Consider the following 22,347-nt stretch of genomic DNA (forward strand, 5'->3'; position numbering starts at 1 on the left):
GCAGCCCGGTGACTGACCACCAGCTTTGCCATCTGATTGGTGGGCTGTTTTTGTTACTGGGGTCTCCAAATGAAGTCATGAGAGGAGACAGTATTTTTAAGAAAGGAAGGTGCCTAAGTTATCTCCTTGTGCAGCTGTGCAAATTAAAACAGAAGCAATCATCTAGAAATAACGAAAAAAATCATCTCTTTATTCTCTCTCTTCAACAAATCCCTGACCCGGTGCTTCTCCAACGCAGAGGAAAGAGAGTCAAGAGAGCGCAGGCCAATGAGCACGTGCGCACGGGCGGCAGCGGTGGGAGTGACCGGCGCGCTCCAGGGGCGGGGGCAGGATGCAGCGAGATGAGCCGTCACTAAGGTGAACTAAGTGATGCACTCCCGTGCGGACCGCGGTCCCTTCCAGGTATGGCTGTAGACTGTGGCCGTAAAGTGCAGGGACAGGGAAACACGGCCAGTGTCCCTGCCCACTTCCACGGGCCGGCCGCTGTGCTCAGACGTTGTCACCATTCAGGAGCTCTGAAACGGATGCGGTGCGCACGAAAGCCGGGGTGTCCTTTAAACTCTTCTCCCCAACTCCCTGGCCATCCCCCCCCCTCGACCGTCCATTGGTTAAAGCTGATGAGACCCAACTGAGGCGCCAGGGCACTACCGGGGTAGCTGCTGGAGGCCTGAGGACTCAGACAGGCTGCTGAGCCTTCGGGGAGGGCGCGAGGGTGCGGGAGGAGGGTAGCCCAGGGTCCCTGGCTGCTGCGAGTAGGTGGAGAGGCGGAGCGAGTCCTGCTGGTCACTGTGCAAAGAGGTTGGTGCCTGCACCTGGAAAGAAAGGAAATGGCTCTTTCTGCACTTCAGGGACTCCTCCCCTGAACGGCTGGGGCGGTGATGTGGTCAGAATAAAGACCCTCCTCCCGGCCGGGGCCTGGGGGAGCGCCAGGCCGGGAGAGACGAAGCCGAGGCTCTGCCAGAAGGGTGCGAATTCTGAAGCCCAGCTCCCTGCCAGCGCTAGGGGTTCCTCCTGGCCCAGCGGCCGGGCCTAGGCGGCCGGGGCACGGTTTCCTGAGCACGTGCTCCACGTCGCCTGTGCGTTTTGGGATGATGGAACCTGAGACCACACACACATAATGGATGGGGCAGCATCCGCGCCTGCGTGCCGTCTGCCTACTTTTCACCGGTGGCCCCTGATTCCAGAACTACTTCCAAGTACTATGACTGGCCGGTATCCACCAGGAAGCACCCTAATTTACAGCTCAGAACCTTCAACTGGTCAAACGTTAACTCTGGATCCTTCCATCTCACCTCCCACGGTCCCCATCCATGAAACCTCCTCTGCCAGGCAATCCGGTCTGCCCTGTTCCCCACGCCACCCAGGCATGGCTGCTCCCCCACCCTGGCTCAGGCTGCCTCACCTGCTGCAACACTGTCCCCTTCGCCCCCACTCAGCCGTCCCCGTCCCTTCTCCACCAGGGCCTCTCCCCGCACCACCCCCCCTTTTTTTGGCCAAGCCGGCAGCATGTCATGCGGGGATCTTAGTTCCCCGAGCAGGGACTGAACCTGTGCCCCGGGCAGTGGCAGCGCGGAGTCGTAACCACTGGACCGCCAGGCCACCTAGCCACAGCGCTCCACCCACACAGACCCAGGCCTGGGCGCCCTCTGCGATGTCCCCTGTCTCCCTGCGCTCAAGGCCTCTGAGCGCCCTTTGTACCCTGAGCCCTGCCAACGCGTCTGTCACTCCCGATGAAGGAATATATGGGCGGCCTCTAACTCGCCGCCAGACGCTCCCTGCCTTCTCACAGCCCATCGTTTCCCAGCCCAGATCCCTCGGGGGTCCTGTGGGCTGACGGGACAGGCAAAGCTGACGTCTTGAGTTGACTCCCACTAGGCCTGGAGTCAGGGAGATCTGAACACTATACCACAGTTGAGCAGCTCTGGAATTCAATTACATTCTAGACCTCAAGGAAGACTCTGCACCGCAGTCACCTTGCTCAGCCCCCTCTGGCTTTGAAGGGGCCCAAGCCGGGGGTGGGGTGCGGTTAGGGGCTAGAGACCCCACATGACAGGGTCGGGCTGGGGCAGGAAGGGGCACCTGGGCAGGTGCGGGAGGGAAGGCCAGAGCCCCAGCAGACACTTCTGTCCCATCTGAGCCCCCAGCCACTTGCTCTCCCCTCCTTCCTTCCAGTGTACGTGGCACTTGCTGGAAGTAAGAAGTGACCACAAGGAAACATGCCCCCCATCTTCCTGGACAGCCCCAATTCCATGCAACGTCATCTCATTCATTTAAAGGAAGTTTGATGAATCTTTAAACATGATTTAATTTTATATTTGTATGAGACTGCAATATAAACACACTAACAAGTCCAACACACATAGCAATCAGTGTCTGATTTTTGCTCTAAAAACTCCAGACACCATAATAAAAATTACTTTAAAAAAAAAGGACCTTTTTAGCACATAACCACATGAGGCATAAGAGCTGCTTCTAAATTTCTCACACTGTATATACGTAGACTTTACCAACTTTGAGCATTATAAACTTTAGAAACTACGAAGATTCAACTATGAATCTGTCTGGGGCTTATTTTGACACTGAGGACCAGAGCCCTACGGAAAGCCCGGGAGGGAGGGCCTGTCAGGCCTGGGCTGGGGGCTCGGCCCTGTCTCCCCCGCCCAGGTGCAGCCCGGCCCCACCTGCAGGAAGCACGGAGGCTGCTGCTGGGTCTGCGCGGGCTTCAGGGGCGACGGCTGGGAGGTGGGGAAGTGGGGGTGGAGCCCCATCAACAGGACAGGGGTCGAGGCGCTGCTGGTGGTGGTGTGCACGTCTGGGTTTGGACACGCGGCCTGGCTCTGTGGATACCTGTTTGGTGACACGTAAGAAAGACCTTTAAAAAAAAAAGCTATTGACATGACACCTAGAACATGGGCAACAAGAGGAAAAAGAGACAGACTGCACTTCATCACAAAGACCTGTGTGCGTCGCCCTATCCATGCAGGGAAAAGGCTGCTGGAAAATCCTTTGCAAATCATATATCTAACAAGAGATTGACATCCAGGCTATAAATACAATTCCTACAACTCAGCCATCACAACAAATGCAAACAACCTGATTAAAAAATGGGCAAAGGGCAGGAACAGACATCGCCGTAAAGAAAAGCTACAAATGGCCAATAAGCACGTGAAGAGATGTTCAATACCATTCATCATTAGGGAAATGGAAATCAAAACCACAATGAGACACCACCTCACACCCATTACAATGCTATTATGAGAAAAACCAGAACGTAACAGTGTTGGCAAGGATGTGGAGAAACTGGAACCCTTGTGCACTGTTGGTGGGCGTGTAAAACGGTACAGCTGCTGTGCAAAACAGTACGAAGTTTCCTCAACAAGTTAAACTTAGCATTACCATCTGATCCAGCAATTCCACTTCTGGGTGTATGCCCCCCAAAAGTGAAAGTAGGGACTAAAACAGATATGTGTACATGCATGATCACAGCAGCATTTTTTACAATAACCAAAAAGTGGAAGCAACCCAAGTGTCTGTCGATGGATGAAGGATAAACAAAACGTGGTCTATACAGACAGCGGACTATTACTCAGCCTTAGAAAGGAAGGAAATTCTGTCACATGCTACGACATGGGTGAGCCTTGAGGACGTTATACTGAGTGAAATAAGCCCATCACAAAATACAAATACTGTACGATTCCACTTAGATGCGGTACCGAGAGGAGACAAATTCATAGAGACAGAAGGCAGAAGGGCGGGTGCCAGGTGCTGGGGGAAGAGCGAATAGGGAATTAGGGTTTCATGGGGACAGAGCTTCAGTTGGAGATGATGAAAAAGTTCTTAAGATGCACAACATCTTAAGATGGTTGCAGAACAACGTGCATGTACTAATGCCACTGAACTGACACTCAGAAATAGATAAAATGGGAAATTTCATGTTATGAAGAATATATATATATATATATATATTTTAAAGAAAGAGTAGTTAATGAAAATGGTCCAATAACAAGGGGAAGGCTGTTTGGGAAAGCTCTGGAGGGGCCCAGACCAAGAACAGATATTTAAAGACACTACAGAGAAGTCCATTTAGCATTATATTTTTAGAAATGTTATATCGCTGTATGGGTCATTTAGTAACAGGCATTGGGGATTCCAAAATTCCCCTGAAGGGGCCTCTGTGTGTGGCAGGCAGACCCTGACCCGCCCTAGAAGATGGAGTGTTAGGTCATGTCTGGAAGAGAAGGTGGGGAAGGTGGGGACGGTATAAATAATTGGGTTGACCGAAAATGGCAGCTTTCCTCTAGAGTTCCCAGAGGAAAGAATATCCAGTTTTGCCTAGTTCACTGCATTTTAAGCATCTCTGGACAGCGACGTTTTTGTTTCCACTTATTTGGATCACTTGGAGAGGTCAGAAACCAAACCCAACATTCCCCGCACCCCCTGCCTGATTGAGAGCATCATCAGAGAATCTGAAGGTGGTTTCCCCGCAGTGCCCAGCCCCCGCCCGCCTCTACCATCATAGGGGTTTCACGGATGTAGGTACAGACCCCAACCCTCAGAATACGCAGTAACCACCCGATGTAACTATTATTACTGGCTTAAGGAGGACACAGGAGGAAGGAAGCGGAGGGGACGGCCTCAGGGGATGGCTGCAAGGCCCCCGCATGGGGGTGCGGCAGGCCTCATCAGCTAGCACTGTCCCCGTGAACTTCTGACACAAATTAAACCAGTGTTGTCTACGACAATGGTGTCTGCTTCATCTCCAAGGGCTAGAAACTATTTTCCAGTAGCTTTTCAAGTATTCCCTCTGTCTTCAGGAACCTCTGTCCCTAATAATTCAACGGCAAAGCAAAGCTGCTTCTTCGGGTCCCGAGGGTTGCAAGCAAAGAGCCCGGGGGAGAAGAGAGAGAGAGAGAGAAGCATGCGTGTCTGGGAGGGCAGGAGAGTCCCACATCTGCAGGGGGTTCCAGCCCCCGGCACGGCACCGGAACCACAGAGCAGGCGAGCTGGGTGTGCCCTCGGGAAGGCGGGGAAGGCTCCATTTACCTGGGATGTTACCACTTAGACCTGCGAAGATCGGAAGGTGGTGACACACTTGACGTATAACTAATAGTTTCCTTTGGGTCCTGTTCTCGGCATGGGACGCCGACACAGTTTTCTCTCCCGCCACGGGGAATGGAGAAAGAAGAGCTGAGAAGAGTCCTTTCGAAGGGTGTTGGCACACCTGGACCCTGCCTGTGGTGCCAGACTCACAAGGGGTGCAGCTGGTCCAGGCAGGTGAAACCCCGGCAGCCTGAGACCGCTCGGTGTGGCTCCTCCTCCCCCCGCCCCCGGGCCACCTACCTGACTTGCCGTCCAGGCCTGCCGACCTCTGAGGGCCGCCTCGCGTCGCAGGGCCCGGGCATCATGGGCTGGATGGGCTGACTCAGCAGCAGCCTTCGAGCAGAGGAAGAGATAAACGGGCGGCTTCGATCAGTGCCCGCGCTGCAGGCCCACCGGCTGACCCAGCGCCTGCCCAGCCTGCCTGCGCCCTTTCTGGCTGACCCGGATCCCCACGGGGCCTGCTCCGTCCTCAGAGGGTCCTTGAGGCAGCAGGTCACTTCCTCTGGCCATCAAGACCCTCGCCCTGTCCTGCCGCTTCCTGAGCTGAGATCAGCTGCAGAGGCCTTAGAGCCTAACGGTCTGAACTTTGCCTCCATCTCCGGCAGAAAGAAGACCAGAAACGAACGGTATAAAACTACGTCTCAGTCATCTTTCCAACAAGGACAGGGTCCGCACCTGAGCTGCCGATCGTGGCTGAAGTCCGGGCTGGGCTGGCCCTGGCTGGCCTCCTGGGAGGCGGAAGCAGGCGTGGTCAGGCTCAGAGCCGGCGGGAGCACAGCAGAGGTGCTGCTGAACTGGGGCGTCAGGCTGTTCCCCTGCATCATCTGCGGGCTTCTCAATGGCTTTGGACCCTGGAGCAGCCATTGTGGTGAGAAAGGTAAACCTTCAAGTCAACTCGGGTATCACCTCCCCAGAACCTCTGTCTTTCACCCACTTTGGCCTTTGCACTCGCTTAGGACCCAATGACTATTGACTGAGCTGTTATGAACTTGTCTTTCCCGTTGGATTGTAAGCATCTCAAGGATTCTTTAAATCCTTTGGGGCAAGGACAGTGCCGGGCTTGCGGCAGACAAGCAACCAACGTGCATTGAATGGAACTAGGAACTACTTTCTGCTTCATAGATTCCACTCCCGACTCATGGATCTCCTTGCTGACTCTCTAAATCACCAGGCCCACCCCTGCCCCAGGGCCTTTGCACCTCCTCTACATGGAATGCTCTTCTTCTTGGTACCAGTATGCCTCCTTCTCTCACAGGCTCAGTTCTTCGCTCGCATATTACCTTCTCAGTGAACCTCCAGCCCCTCGCCCGCCTTCCCCAGCCGTCTCACATCACCAACTGTCACACTGTTAATTGTCACTTGTTTGTTTCTCTCTCCCCACTTGGATCAGAGATTTTTTTCCTTTTCTCTTTCGTTCACTGCCGCCCCTCAGTGCTCAGGACTTAGTGCCTGGCACGCATTTGTTGAGTGAAATTGTAAATGAATGAGGGAACGAGCCTGCGTGTGCTTTTGCTTTTTGGGTTTTCCACTCTGTTTCACTGACACCATTAATATGATGGTACCACCATATTCTCAGAGCGTTTACAAAATCTTTGAACATGGTGTAAATCCTACCTCAGTTTTTTTCTTCTCCAGAATGTTCTTGGCTAGTCTCATCCATTAATTTTCCTGTTAACCTTTAGAACCCACAGGCTGCATTTTAAAGTAAAACCCTTAAATCTGGGTGAAGATGGAGACACTCTCCTATACATAGACTTCTGCATATTTTATTGTACATCGATGTTTATGTCCCAGAACTCCTGCTAGACTAGAAACTCCCTGGGGTCAAGGACAGCTCTCATTTATCTTTGTTCCCCTGGGAGCCCAGCAGATGTCACTGAATCCATGTGAACATAAGAGGCTTCGGGAGAGGCTGTATCCCGCCTTCCAAGCTGTGCCCATCGGGAAACGAGGGCTCAGAACTTCTCGATTCCATTGGATTCAGTTCCATTGACTGATGGGTGACCCTGTCAGACTGCAAGGTCACTGGTGGCTTGTAGTAAGTGGTAATGGCTGTGAGGATGGGGATCAACAGGGAATCTGGGGGACCGGGAGAAGCTTGGTGGCCCTGGGGAAAGGGATGACGAACAGAAGTGGATAACTGTGCTCTCACACTGGTAATGGCTAAAACCAGCAGTTGGTGATGGGCACCAAGGACATGCATGTGGGGACGTGTGGCTTTCGGCATGCATGTCTGGGATGGCCATATCCACCTCCAGCCCAGCTCAGGATCAGAGCTGAAAGTTTCAGCTGCATGACACCTCTTCTTTTTTTTTTTTTTTTCTAATAAAGTTGTTCCTTTTATTTATTTATTCCCCCTGCACCGCACGGTTTGCGCGATCTTAGTTCCCCGACCAGGGATCGAACCTGCACCCTCGGCAGTGAAAGTGCGAAAGCGTGGAGTACTAACCACTGGACTGCCAGGGAATTCCCTGCATGATACCTTTAAGGTATGTTAATATACTGATAAAACAGAGAAGGAAACCAATGGAACTTGGGGCTTCAAAGTGACAAAATAAAGAAAAGAAAAACCCCACCATCATCACCAGCTCCGGTCACAGGGGAGGTAGGTTCCTGGTCTGCTGGTGGCAAGGACTGAGTCTGGAGACAAGCATGTTTACCTGGGTTGATATCACACTCGAGTCTCTGAGCAGGTGCTGGCTTGTAACCTGGGCAGAGGCCACCTGCCCCAGAAGCTGAGGGCTGGCCACGAGCTGGGGCTGGGGGCCTGGGCCCGATCTCTGCTGGAGCTGCTGCTGAGCCCCGGGCCGCTGGGCACTGCTGAAGCTCAGGGATACGTCTGGCTGCTGCAGAAACATCTGGAAGCAGAAGCAAAGCGCTTTTTAGGCTGGGATCACAGTGCCTTCACAGGCCTGCACCTTCTTTGTATGGCCTGTCCCTGGCAAGATGGCAGCTTTCTCACTCCCTCTGACCTGCCTGGGGAGGTTCACCCACTGGACTGAGTGCCTGGGATGCCACCAGAAGAGTGCACGGCCCGGAGAGGGGAAGTGGGTCAGACGGATGCTGACCCTGCCCTCAAGAAGGTTCCGGTTGAGCGACTGGGGTTCTAACAGTGTGAAAGATGCTGAGACCCAGATATGTCATTTGATATGCTTGTTTAGTCTGGGTTGGCTTATCCACTTCTTATTAGAAGGAAAAACATCTTGTGAATGGAGGGAATGATGCAATCACAGTGGCAGAGGAGGGTTGGCTGACCAGTGGTGTGGGGCGCATCGTCCCGGCAGTAGGACCTGTGCCTGGTCTTGAACCTCTGACCGTGACCATGGTCTGTACCCATCCTGCGATTAGCATCTTCCACCCCAGCTTCCAGCTGAGAGGGCAGATCTGCTCTGGTTAATTAGTTGCCTCTGCATTCCCAGGAAAGCAAATAAATCCAAAGGGTGACATAACATCAAGTCCATGTACTTTAAAATGATGTTTAAGAATAGGTTTTGGGGCTTCCCTGGTGGCGCAGTGGTTGAGAGTCCGCCTGCCGATGCAGGGGACGCGGGTTCGTGCCCCGGTCCGGGAAGATCCCACATGCCGCAGAGCGGCTGGGCCCGTGAGCCATGGCCGCTGAGCCTGCGCGTCCGGAGCCTGTGCTCCGCAGCGGGAGAGGCCACAGCAGTGAGAGGCCCGTGTACCGCAAAAAAAAAAAAAAGAACACGTTTTACAATCACCATGCTAATCTCTATTTGTTACCTAAGATGTCTCAGACATTCAATAGGCTGCAATGTATCAGCCTGGTTGTTTTAATGGGAAAGGTTTAAGAGAATTTGATGAAGTTTATAAAGAGTGTTTAAGTGGTTCTGAGAACCTTGATACACCTCGTTTATAAGTTTGGCGTATTCAATTTAAAAGAATTCCTTAAGTGCCCAGAAAGATTTTACTTCTTAGGTTTATAAGTCTGCCTTGTTAGGTACATGAAATGTTTGAAAGGTGCAGATATATTAAATTTGTAAGTTAATGGCTTTGGTAGAGAATGTTGACTATTTACCATTTGTTAAATTTATAAACTGATTGAACGTGAACAAACACAAGTAAAAGCATTGCTATTTTCAGCCAAATCAGTAGATTTGGAAATAAAATATAATCTGTGAATTGACGCTAAAGGTTTAAGAAAAACAACTTCAGTAATTTCAATAATAATTTAAACCTAAGACCTGTAGCTCTTTTAACAAAAGCTCCTCTTGGGCATTAAAAACTGGTATTATCTGTATCAGATTCTTTTTTTTTTTTTTCATCTTTATTGGAGTGTAATTGCTTTACCAAAGTGTGCTAGTTTCTGCTGTATAACAAAGTGAATCAGCTACACATATACATATGTCCCCATATCCCTTCCCTTTTGCGTCTCCCTCCCACCCTCCCTATCCCACCCCTCTAGGTGGTCACAAAGCACTGAGCTGATCTCCCTGTGCTATGCGGCTGCTTCCCACTAGCTATCTACTTCACGTTTGGTAGTGTATGTACGTCCGTGCCACCCTCTCACTTTGTCTGTATCAGATTCTTGACAAGCAGCGTTGCACTCCATTTTAGGCCCTTAGCTTTGACGGCTAAGGCTCTCTCCTTCAACCCCGATTCCTGTACTCTGTAGCATAGCCTCATACCCAGTATGGAACTGACATGCCGACATTTCCTGAGTGACAGAGGGGTTTTGGAACAACAGATGTGAAATCACGCCAGGCAGACACTTAGTTAGTTCAAGCATCCGCTCCGTAGGGGGTGTCAAGTCATCTCCCAGAGACCCGAGCGAGGTTCCCATCTAGTGCCCTTCCTGCCACACCACCAGGTCTCCCTACTTTCCTTCATACCCCACCCCCACCAGAAAAGCCTGCAGTTTTGAATGAGGGCTCTTTGTCACTTTAGAAGTGAAGAAGAATGTTCTGGGTCTTCATCCTCTCAGATGCAACCCCCAAACCTTTAGGATTAGTGCTTTACGCAATCTCAGCGACCTGGCTTGTTTAGAGCACGCAGGGTAATTTACACTTCAGCAAAAACCCAGTATTCAAACTAAATAACATGCATTTTTCTGGTGGGATACAATTTACCGTCTAATTAGAGTTCAAATAAATGCAACCTTTATGCACGACAGGCAGTATAATCTAGCTTAAACCGGACAGACTTTAGTTCAGATTCCAACCCCACTATGTACTAGTGGTATGACCTTGGGCCCTTTTCAAAACTTTTCAAAGTCACTGTTGGTTTCCTCACTAATAAAACAGTGACATTAACAGCACATAGCTCATAAAGATTGAATGGGACTTATGCTGAGGCATAGTACTAAGTGCTCAATAAACGTTAGCTAATAACAATAACACTAAAATAGAAAAGGAGCTCCTTTGCCTCTCTGGGCATATAGAAACGATCTGAGCAATGAGCAGAACAAATAAATGAATCAACAAACAGATTAAGCTTTTGCTCAAAGGGAAACTGTTTATGCTTGCGTTATGGCAGATTGCTTGGTCTGCTACTCTGTCCCACTGATGTATGCTCTCTGAGGGCAGAAACCCTGTCCTGTGTGTCTCTGTATCCCCACAGCACCTAATCAAGGGCCTGGTACATACTGGGTGTCTGCCAGATGGGTGGGTGGATGGATGGAAGGATGGAGGAGTGGGGGTGTGTGTGGGTGTATGGGTGTGTGGATGGATGGATGGATGGATGGTGAATGAATAGAGGGATGGAAGGAAAGGTGGAAGGATGGATTAAAGAACCAAAGACACCATTGTCACAGGTGTCTTTCTCGGTATTTCTTTCAACCGCCAGTAGAGGGCGCGAATGCTCTCTCAAAAATAAATTAAGAAGCGGCCTCCCACGGACGCAAGGGGTGACAACTTTTCAACAGAACAGCAATCTATGTAGCGCCCTTCATGACCCCATCTAGGTGCAAACACAACACCCTGAGAACCTCTCCCTCATAACCCAATCTTTTTTGGAAAAAAAATCATACTTAGCAAGCATCTCAGGCACACATAGTATAGTCTCAATGAAAGCTCCGAGCCAATGGACTAGGTTGGAAAGTCCGCTGAACTTGGGATAAAGGACTTGGGCGGGGGGGGAGGGGCGAGGGGGATTGCTACTGGGTACACATACCAGCCTCTGCTTTAGCGACAATAAGGGAGAATTTATAGCTTAAGAAGATGACTTCTTAACTAGGCTCTGGGGTCAGTTTTAGAGAAAGCACGAGAGAAACAGTTCCCTAATTCAAGTGGAAAAAGTCATTAGAGGAAAAACATACTTCTCATTTTCCAGAACAAACCAATCCTACGCTCACATATGGTTTGTCATTGTTCTTATATGCTTAGCTTTACAAATACTTATTATTACAAAACATTTCAGAAGTACAGAAGATAGGTATTGTATAATGAAGTCCCACGTATCATCACTAGACTTCAGCAATTATCAACGTTTTGCTCTTAATCTATCCCCCCACTTTTCTCGGGGGGGAGGAGTGGAGTAATTTTTACTTGCTTATCCTTTATGCTTGACTCACGTATTTTTTTTTTTTAAACGTCACATTCTGGCTGAACATTTCAGAACGTATTTCTTTAAATCCTTAGACTTGCAAAAATACATGAAGAAAGAGTCCTTGAGGAATCGTTCTCTGGTTTGACTATCTGTGGATTTCCAAGTTCACTGGAAAATTCCACTGCAAAGATAAGGTCACAGGGAAGAAACCAGGAGAGGTAAACGCAGGAGGCTTGGTTTCCATGTCATCCCTTACAGAGCTCAGGTGCTAGACGTTGGGGGTCAACAAAATGCACTATCAGGACAAAGAAAAGCAATAACCCTTCATGTCAAGGAGTGAAAGAGATAGCTTTGTGTCCCGGTTATTTAAGAGTTCAGCTTTAAAGTTGAAAATAGAAAAGTTCGGGCTGTGAGGCGGCTGTTTATCCGCCTACCTTGCTTTCAGCAGCTTCTAACGCAAGGCCCCCTCCCTGTTAGTGTAAAAATTCCATTCAAGTAATTGGAGTCGGGAGTTCCAGCCATCGGACCCTGGATCAGTGAGAAAATAAGACTGCTGGGAACAAATAAGTAACAAGGGACTGACACCTTGATGACTCCATGCGTTTTCACCTAAATGCTGCAGTCTTGTCCCTAGGCAGTTTGGGGGTGTCGCTGAGGAGGTGGGTGGGGTGAGGGGCTGTGGGCCGGGAGCAGGGCTGTGGGCGGGGCTTGGTGCCCAGGGCTCTGCGCAGGCGCACCTGACTGGGCTCCCCTGCCTTGGGTAGGGGGAGGGGCCCCACTGGACAGAGAAGGCTGCTTGGGGTCCCTGAGCTTCTGGAGAGCCCGCCGGGAGCGCCTATCGGGGCCCAGGGAGGCAGGATGGCCGGCTGTAGGCGTCTCCAGGCTGCCTAACACCTCTGCACTATCCTGCGTTCATCTCCGCTCAGGGCTGTGCCCGTTGGGGTGTTATTGTGTCCACACGCAGGGCCGTGTGGATGCTGGGGCAGGGGGCAGCAGGGCCAGTGCTCCAGCTGTTTCCCCCAGGGGTGTCTTCTTCTTCCTTCTGTCTCCCCAGGTGGCTGCCAATGCTTACCTCTCTCAGGGCAGACTCCAAGGTTGGCGACATTTACAACCAAGGGCATGCACTTGGGAAGAAAAACAGTCCTGGACTAATTTAAGTGAAAATAATTTATCCTTGAAAGAGATCCAATATATAAAGTTTTTCCTCCAGAAAGAATCTCTCGAAAGGCTTCAAAGATGTGACATCTGGGGGTGGGGTGGGGTCACGGTTAAAAGCAGCCGCTCTCAGAGCATGCAGAATGATGCCCCAATTGCTATGCTGCAGTGGGGTGGCCCGGGGGTGCCAGGGTACTGACCTCCAGCTCCCACCTCCTTTGCCGCTCCCCGCAGGGTGCAGGGTGCACAGCACAGATCATTTCCCATATCTCCCTGCATTCATGCTTTGGATGAGAGGGAAGAGCAGACCTGCTTCCATCTCTCTGTCAGCAGCCTGCGCTGGGTGTTCAGAAAGTAGTTACACATGTGCTGGGAGTTTAAAACCCCATAGGAGGGAGGCCAGAGTCAGGGCAGGGCGACCAACCACCAAACACGTGAAAGAAAGCGCATGTGATGCAGGAAACATGTGCCCAACAGAGTGAGGAGTGAGTGAAGAGGATGTCATGTGAATTCCAGGTTTGGCCTGGAGCTGGGGATGGAGGAGGTGGGAATTCATTCTCGCACTTCATTGGTGGAGGTTTCAACTTGTTTAGGAGGCAGAGCTCAGTAAGGCAGCACAGAGGACTTTGGAGGAAGTCCTGCCTGCCCCTGCAAGGGTGGATGAGGACACATCACAGAGCGGGGGGCGGGGGGGGGGAGGACAGAGCTCAGCGCACCACCGGCCCAGGAAGGGGCATCACCTGGACGCTGGAGTCCTGGACCAGGCAGAGCTGCTCCTGGATCTTGTGGAGCTCTTCCTGCTGCCACCGAATGTTGGCTTGCAGGATCCTCGTCCTCTGCTCCAGCTGGTCTTTGATGGTCTGGAACATGCTGAGCTGTGCTGAAAACTTGAAGGCGGGGTCAAAACACAGAACCCGATGAAAGAGTTATTTCAGCCTTGCAGACAGATGTTGCTGCTCATCTGAGCGGCCCTGCACACTTTCACTTCTGGCCCTTTACCCACCCTTTGCAGCATCTCTGACCCACTGCTGCAATGAGCGACCCACCTGAGGAGCTCACTGGGGAGCAGAGGTTCTGGCTGAGGGCTGGGTGGCCCAGGGCCCCCTGCCCACCCCACCCCCAACCCCCCGTGAGCTTTTCTTAGGGAACCTGTAGGTCTCATTTATTGCACTGGAGTCTGGGAGGGCCACAGAATCGGGACATGATTTTGTAAGCAGTGCAGTGCTTACAAACTCATATTCTAAATTCGGTTAGACGGACACATGGTTTTGGAGAGGAATGTCAAAAGCAGGGCACGAGAATGTGCAACATCATGGATGGACGCGGAGGGCATTATGCTAAGTCAGTCAGTATTAGGGTCAGTTAGAGAAAGACAAATACTGTATGAGGTCATTTATATATGCAATCGAAAAAATAAAACGAACTAGTGATTACAGCAAAAAGGCAACAGACTCAGATATAGGGAACAAACTAGTGGTTACCAGTGGCGAGAGGAAAAAGGGGAGGGGCAAGACAGGAGTAGGGGATTAAGTGGTATAAGCTATCATAGTATAAAATAAAATAAGCTACAACGATATATTGTACAGCAAAGGCAATAGAGCCAATATTTTATAATAACTATAGAGTGTAACCTTTAAAAATTGTGAATCACTGTGTTGTACACCTGTAACTTATACAATATTGTTCAGCAACTATATCTCAAAAAAAAGAAAAGCAAGGCATCAGAGAGCCCCCTTCCCTTTTATCTCTCATCTAGGGCATGACGATTTGCATGTGACAGCTTCACGTGCAATTTTGGATCCTATCATTATCCTAAAACTGATGCTGGAGAGCAGGGCTCTTCTGGAACAATTCACAAACAAGCTTGGATTTTTTTTTTTTTGGCCGCACCATGCAGCATGCGGGATCCTAGTTCCCTGACCAGGGGTTGAACCTGTGCCCCACTGCAGTGGAAGCATGGAGCCCCAACCACTGGACGGCCAGGGAATGCGCTTGGATTTGATGGTACTCTAAACCCTCCTGGGGCCATGGAAGCCTCATCGCCCTCCCTCACTTCCCCAGGCTCACTTGCAGGCTGTCCCTGCACTTCTTGGAAATCGGTGTGAAAAAGAGCTAAGGAGACAAACAGTACAATCGCCTTCTGTGCACCCCGGGGGTACCGCTGGTGGAGGTGACTGTGCACGAGCACTGACGTCTGCCGTGTGCAAGAGCCCAAGAGTCCCCTTCCTCCTGCCTCCTTCCTGGGATGGAGGCTGGCTTTAGGAAGATTTCCCAGGTGATCTCTGCCCTGTGTCCCCTGTCTGCCTTGACACAAGGTTCTTTCCTTGCAGGAAATGTGGAGGGGGGAGGTCATGAGACGGGAGGTGAAGCTGACGCTCCCTGGGCTGCCCGCCCTGCTCTGGGCAATCTGGGGCTGTCGGTGACTCCTGCTTACTGAGGAAAGTGAGTTTGCCAGGCTGACGCTTCTGTTCTTTAGTTTGTCCCCCACCACCACCCCCCCTTTTTTTTTTTTTTACAGTAACTTAATCTGCATTCCCTCAATCTCTGTCTCCGACAACCTCCTGAGTCTGTTTCTTGCCCGTTGTCTTTTGCAAACACCTCCAGAGATTGTCTCTTTTCTTTTGCCCTTTGCCCTCCCATCCATGGAAACGCAGGGAGCCTGGGAGAGGTTAGAATACAGGCAGGATAAAGCAGAGGATGGTTTTGGAGCAGCAGAATAATAAGAAAAAGAACCAGGAAGAATAATAGTGGCAAGTGCCACCACTGGTGGAGACCTACCCTTGCCAGGCCAGCAAAGCAGGACCCTGTACCTCCTTGCAACACGCCCACGCCACGCAGAGAGGTTGTGAGTGGCTCCAGGTCCACAGCAAGGTCGGGGGCGGCTGCAGTGTGAACCCAGAGTCTCAGGAGGTGGGAGAGGCCAAGAGACTTTGCCAATGACAGCTCCCCACCCCCCAATTCCACCCCAATCAGAGTGGCTTTGACCTCAGACTTCACTGAAAAATCCTGCTGCTAAACACGGGCTTAAAAATACCTACACCAGACTGTATCACAGAAGTCTCAGTCAGAATCTCACTCATCAAAGCACCAGCTGGGGGCTTCCCTGGTGGCGCAGTGGTTGGGAGTCCACCTGCCGATGCAGGGGACACGGGTTCGTGCCCTGGTCCGGGAAGATCCCACAAGCCGCGGAGCTGCTGGGCCCGTGAGCCATGGCCGCTGAGCCTGCGCGTCCGGAGCCTGTGCTCCACAACGGGAGAGGCCACGACAGTGAGAGGCCCGCGTACCGCAAAAAAAAAAAAAAAACACCAGCTGGGATTCTGAAAGAGAATTCGACTGAGAAAGAAAAGCTGTATCAGGTATTCAATTAAAATAACAAAAGACAAAAGCATCTGTGCTGGGTTCTACAAAGTCTGGAGACAGTTCAGGCTACGACATCCACATCCAGGGGTAGATGGCTCCCAAGGGAAACAGTGAGGGGGCCGGTGGTCGGCAAGGTGGCAGACCGAGCTGGAGTGTTAGTTACTCTATTTATTTATTCTTATTTTCCCAAGGCGTTCCAGGACACCCAAGCATGAGTCTCTTGTTATATTCTTGATTGTGGCCTTATTGATAAAGAGATCTCCCCTAACTTAGAGACACATTAGCAACACACTATGAAGCAAAATCATCACTTAGCCAGATGACTGTTTCCCAGATTTTGGATTTTTTTTTTCCCCTTTCCCTCGATAGGGTACCACAGTGATAACATCAGTGAGGGGAAAGAGAGAAAATTGTAGAATCTCGTTATTTCACGTGAGTAGGTATGAGAACTATCTGATTTGAAAGGCCAGCATCACACAAGAACGTCTTAAGGAATACGGTTACTGGTCATTGCAGCACTATATACAATAGCCAGGACGTGGAAGCAACCTTAATGTCCATCAACAGAGGAATGGATAAAGAAGATGTGGTACATATATACAATGGAATATTACTCAGCCATAAAAAGAAACGAAATTGAGTTATTTGTAGTGAGGTGGATGGACCTAGAGACTGTCATACAGAGTGAAGTAAGTCAGAAAGAGAAAAACAAATATCATATACTAACGCATATATGTGGAATCTAAAAATTGGTATAGATGATCTTACTTGCAAAGCAGGAATACAGACACAGACATAGAGCACAAACGTATGGATACCAAGGGGGGGTGTGGGATGAATTGGGAGATGGGGATTGACATATATACACGTATATATGTGTGTGTGTGTGTGTGTGTGTGTGTGTGTGTGTGTGTGTATATAGAGAGAGAGAGAGAGAAAGAGAAAGAGAGAGAGAGACATATATATATTGACAAATATACACATATATTGGTACTAAGTATAAAAGAGATAACTAATGAGAACCTACTGTATGGCACAGGGAACTCTACTCAATGCTCTGCGGTGACTTAAATGGGAAGGAAATCCAAAAAGGAGGGGATATATGGATACGTATAGCTGATTCACTTTGCTGTACAGCACAGACTAACACAACATTGTAAAGCAACTGTACTCCAATAAAAAACTATGGTTATTATTAAGTATAACCTGCCTAAGAGACTAAGAACTGTTACTGTTAATTAAAATGAAGATCAATATATGAAAAACTAGAATTGCAAAGGGGCCTTTATCACACCATGACTTCTTACAGTGCAAGACCCATAAGATGAAGGAATTCTCACTTCATGGGCCTTTGGACTGAAGAAGTGACTCATTTCATACCAAATGCGCCTTGGAAATTCGAAGAGAAAAAAAATTCTTCTTTGTCTCTTTTTTCCTAATGAGGATGAATATAGATCATTTGCGTTAGTCACCTCTGGCTGGGTAGGTTTTATATCCTTACTTGAGCCTAACTCTGGCAAGGAGCACGTGCTAGCAGCATGTGTCTTTCTTATTCCAGGAAAACATGTGAGGCCACTGTTTGTGGCAAGGATGTAGGTTCTGAAAGAGTTTTCACCAGTGGTGACGGATTGGCACCAAGACAGACGTCCACACTTTGGCAAGTGTGTGGCCAGGGACACATCTTGGTGAACTGCCCCCCTGGGACCCCCTTGTGGCCAGAAAGGGGGCAGAGCTCAATATCTCATAAAGGAATGGAAATCAGAGGTCTGACCGGTCAGCTCAACTGCCCTTGGACTTCCGTAGACAGAGTATTTTCTTACTGGTTCTATAGAAACACATGCCCTGCCCTGGCGGTTTCCCTTTTTTTTTTTTTTTTTTTGCGGTACGCGGGCCTCTCACTGTTGTGGCCTCTCCCGTTGCGGAGCACAGGCTCCAGACGCGCAGGCGCAGCGGCCATGGCTCACGGGCCCAGTCGCTCCGCGGCATGTGGGATCCTCCTGGACCGGGGCACGAACCCGTGTCCCCTGCATCGGCAGGCGTACTCCCAACCACTGCGCCACCAAGGAAGCCCGGTTTCTCTGTTTATATGCCCATCTCGCCCTTGAACTCCAAGTCCAAGAGCGAGGGCTGCGTCACAAGCATCTTTGCGTCCTTCACACTCACTTCCTGACTCACCCAAACAGTAACTCGCTGAATGTTGCTGCAACATAGAAGGAATTACTCAGGCAAGCCCCGATCCGTTATTTTAAAAACGTGGTATTTATAATACTGGACTCAGAGCTTTTAAATCCTTGCAAAGTCTTCCTGTAACATTTGGCTTCCTTCAGACCTTTTCTAAAATACCGTGACCGATTAGGAGTCGTGAAAAATGAGAGGAACACGGAAAAGTGGCCGAGAGATGAAGAAAGATCGCTAAAAGGATTGAGAAACAGACGCCAGAGAAGATCAGTGGGAGGACGGATGGAGATGAGGCCGGGGGAGGGGCAGCGTTCACAGCTCCACACGCCCCACCTGCACGTGGGGAGAAACAGTCCCGTCCGGGGGGCCTTGGTGTGGAGCCTGTAGGTCAGCACCAGTGCACCCGCACCCACACCCTCCAGAGGACCCCAGCATCCCGTCTCGGGGAAGTGCTGCCCCGAGTTTCCCCTGCCCTGAGTCCCAGACTCACCTGTGTCACGGGGGCAGGTGGGCTTTGCAAGATGGCCTGAGGCAGGAGCTGCTGTGTGACGTCACAGGACGCCGGGGCGGGCAGGGGAGCCTGGGGAAAGGAGAGGGGCCTTGCTGTCAAATGCAGCTTCTGGGCCGCTACAGAAAGGGCCGGGTGCCGTCCCTCAGCCAGCTGGGTTCTCTGGCCTCAGGGAGGCCCTTCTGCCCTAGAGTGGACGGCTTACTTCTGGAAGGCATATGTTCCCCGGGAAAGGTGGGGTCACAGGTTGCTGCCCTTGCAGGGCACAGAGTCAGCGGTGACACGTGGTTGGTGAAGGGTGGGGGGTACTGGGGGCACTCGGGCCCGATGCCTTCCATCACGGTGTGCTCTGCAGAGCCGCTGCCGCCGGCCGGAGCTGGGCATCTCCACCCCACCCTGCCTCGCCTCCTGTTCTAGGCTCCGTTCTTGGCGGATTTGGTCGCTCTTTTCCCAGATCAATACTTTCTTAGCGGTGTTGTCCAGCAGAAAGACAACACCTTGGCCCTCCTGCTCAACACTAATGCAGATGGACAGGCCCCTGCACGTCTCTACCCGCTGACCCGCCCAGGCAGCGAATGCGGCTGCAGTTTCGCCAGACTCTGCCTGCAATCTGGTGGAGAGAGTCCTGCAAGGTCAGCGGCGTCCCAGCCTCTGTGCCCTGATCGCTCAGGTGGGCAGAGGAGCAGGGGTGGGGTGGGACAACGTGTGGAAACAAGAAATGCAACCGTCAGCCTCACGAGGCTCTTGAGAGCTTTAAAAAGAAAAGAAAAAAGCTTCTTCTGAGGTTATCCCAAAGCTGCCCCAGGCCCTGGGGACTACAAAAAGCCGGAAAGCTGTCCCCAGAACAAGATCAGAAGCAGAGGCAGCAGGAGACCTGTTCTGAGTGAGAAGCCCAGGGACTGGCTCTGGCTCTCCCAGCTTTGTTCCCTTGCAGAGCTGGGACAGAACTGTCACCAACAGAGGCAGAGAGGGTTGCATGGACAGCCAACATCAGAAGAGCGGCCATCATAGCTCACAAGCTCATCAAAAGGTGGCTGGGGACAAAGAAGGCGGTCTTTGTCATGTTCTGCTTGAAAATGAAACACGTTGCCCAAGCTTTTCAGCAGGGTGGGCATAATTTCCATGGGGACAGCAAGAAGGAAGGGGACACTTCACTCCCATCTTGAAAAAGGTCAGCGAGGGATGAGTGGGAGGTACTTAGCCACTACGTGGATGTGGCCCCTAAAATCTGGGGACACCTTTCCCATTGAGAGCGAGGTCTGTGTCCCTCTCTGTGGGTGAGCTTGGGACTGCTTTGCCCGAGAGGGATGGCAGAGGTGACATTGTGGGACTTCTGTAGTACACGGGCCTCTCACTGTTGTGGCCTCTCCCGTTGTGGGGCACAGGCTCCGGACGCGCAGGCTCAGCGGCCATGGCTCACGGGCCCAGCCGCTCCGCGGCATGGGGGATCCTCCCGGACCGGGGCACAAACTCGTGTCCCCTGCATCGGCAGGCGGACTCTCAACCACTGCGCCACCAGGGAAGCCCTTGTGGGACTTCTAAGGCAAGGTCACAGAAAGCCACGCAGTTCCGCCTGGCTCTCATGGAAGTCCCTCTCCAGATATTTCCTCTTGGAACCCAGGAGCATGCCGGGAGGATGGCATGGAGAGGTCCACCAAGTCAATAGAGCATGCTCTGAGCTGGGCCCAGCCATCAGTCGGGGATGCAGACACATCAGGGGTGTGGACCTCCCGGCCCTGATCGGGGAGGCTTCCGACACCAGGCGGCAAAGAGGAGTCACTCCCACTGTGCCTTTTCTGACTTCCTGACCCAGAATCCATGAACGTGGAAAATGACTGTTGCTTTCTTTTTTTTCGTGTTTTTTAACTTATTTATTTTTAGCTGCGTTGGGTCTTTGTTGCTGCGCGCGGGCTTTCTCTAGTTGCAGCGAGCAGGGACTAGTCTTCTTTGCAGTGCGCGGGCTTCTCATTGCGGTGGCTTCTCTTGTTGCGGAGCACGGGCTCTAGGCACACAGGCTTCAGTAGTTGCGGCACGCAGGCTCGGTAGTTGTGGCTCACGGGCTCTAGAACGCACGCTCAGTAGTTGTGGCGCACGGGCTTAGTTGCTCCGCGGCATGTGGGATCTTCCCAGACCAGGGCTCGAACCCGTGTCCCCTGCACTGGCAGGTGGATTCTTAACCACTGTGCCACCAGGGAAGCCCCATGACTGTTGCTTTATGCCACTGAGTTTGGTGTGGTTTGTTCCATGGTGATGGAGAACGGGAGTGTGGTAGGTACATCAGTGACCTTGCATCCAGCCAGCGTGCTTTCTAGGAGGCCATACGTTCCCTGATGTTCTGGAAAGGCCTGGCATATATGAGGGACACTGCCTGATATATGCAGGGGGACCTTCTTGTTGACATCAAGCTTCTCAGACATTTGCACTGGAGTGAAATGGGATCTAAAATAGGAGGGTCCTAATCACGTACCCCCAGAGGCTCTGGGGGTGTAACCCCAAATTTGAAGTTTTGAACTTTATCTTTAAAACTCTTTTGGATTTTGAATTCTATGGATATACATCCATGTTAATTTTGGAATAAAAATGTTTCAAATTTGCTCCCAATTAAACATCTTAACTTCCCACCCCCACTTGCCACCAGCAATCTCTAAGTACAGCTGGTTCTCTGCGAAGATGCAGCACGCGGTCCTGTGGCCCTGCAGGCCCCTGCAATGCCGTAGCACAGGCTGGGTGAGAAGTTTGGGGTCACTCACGTACCGGCATCGTGGCTGCCTGGCTGAGCCCTAGCACGGGGAGCTCTTGAGCCGATCTTGGCAAAGCCGTGGTGCCGGCCTCTGCCCTCAGCTTGCCTGGAGTAGCTGCAAGAAACACGTCACCTTTCAGACTTGCACACGCTTAACAGCTTCCTTATCAAAAGAGGGGAACAGGGACCACGGTGTGCACGCAACACGGGCCTGGCTGGAATCTGATAAAGGAAGCCCAGCGGAAGTGGAGGTGGTTTTGAGAACCACGGAGGCTCTGCCCGCCTCCAGCATCACCTGGGAGCAGGTGGATGACAGCAGAGCATCCACGAGCTCTATGTCCACCACATGGTCCAGCCAGCTGCCTGATCACACCCCTCACCGGGTCTGCACGTCGCCTGCTTTATGTCGGCTGCGTGTGCCAGTGGAGGAACCGGAGTGTGGAGCCGGGGCGGGGCGGGGGGTGGGGGGGGAAGAGACCAGCGGGATAGAAGGGAAGGCACGGCAACCGAATGGCAACTTCTGCTTCAGACCACGGACTGCCCTGCTTCTCCTCAAGTTCGGGGGTCCCTCGTGGGACTCTCTGTATACCCACCACCACCCCAGCCCAACAGGCGCCCACCCCTTCCCTCCGCGGTGTCACACTCACAGGTGGGTTCGGACACAGCCGTGCGCGAGGATTTGTGGGAACTTCTTGAGGACGCCGATGGTGAGTGGCTGGTGTTAAGGCCCGAGGTGCCCACGTCGAGCGCATTAAAGTGCTGCTGAGCTTCCAGGCTGGAGCCCTTGTGCTGAAACACACAC

The 22,347-nt window shown here is 51.5% G+C and overlaps 1 protein-coding gene across 5 annotated transcripts in view; it reads right to left on the reverse strand.

Moving 5' to 3' along the window:
• Positions 1–520: 520 nt before the first annotated feature.
• Positions 521–22,347, reverse strand: part of NPAS2 (neuronal PAS domain protein 2) — a 180,841-nt gene continuing 159,014 nt past the window's right edge. For 4 of the 5 annotated variants that reach the window (XM_079941231.1, XM_079941229.1, XM_079941232.1 and 1 more), the window contains 9 exons: positions 22,193–22,334; positions 21,560–21,660; positions 18,788–18,877; positions 13,500–13,646; positions 7,761–7,958; positions 5,776–5,951; positions 5,341–5,433; positions 2,682–2,847; positions 521–812 (listed from right to left, as the gene is read on the reverse strand). In XM_079941231.1, coding sequence (XP_079797357.1) covers positions 645–812; positions 2,682–2,847; positions 5,341–5,433; positions 5,776–5,951; positions 7,761–7,958; positions 13,500–13,646; positions 18,788–18,877; positions 21,560–21,660; positions 22,193–22,334 — 1,281 coding nt within the window. In that variant the 3' untranslated portion in view covers positions 521–644. The remainder of the gene's footprint in view (positions 813–2,681; positions 2,848–5,340; positions 5,434–5,775; positions 5,952–7,760; positions 7,959–13,499; positions 13,647–18,787; positions 18,878–21,559; positions 21,661–22,192; positions 22,335–22,347) is intronic. The other variant, XM_079941233.1, reaches the window with a different exon arrangement.

This window comes from Stenella coeruleoalba (assembly GCF_951394435.1).
Source record: "Stenella coeruleoalba genome assembly, chromosome: 13".
Lineage (NCBI taxonomy): Eukaryota > Metazoa > Chordata > Mammalia > Artiodactyla > Delphinidae > Stenella > Stenella coeruleoalba.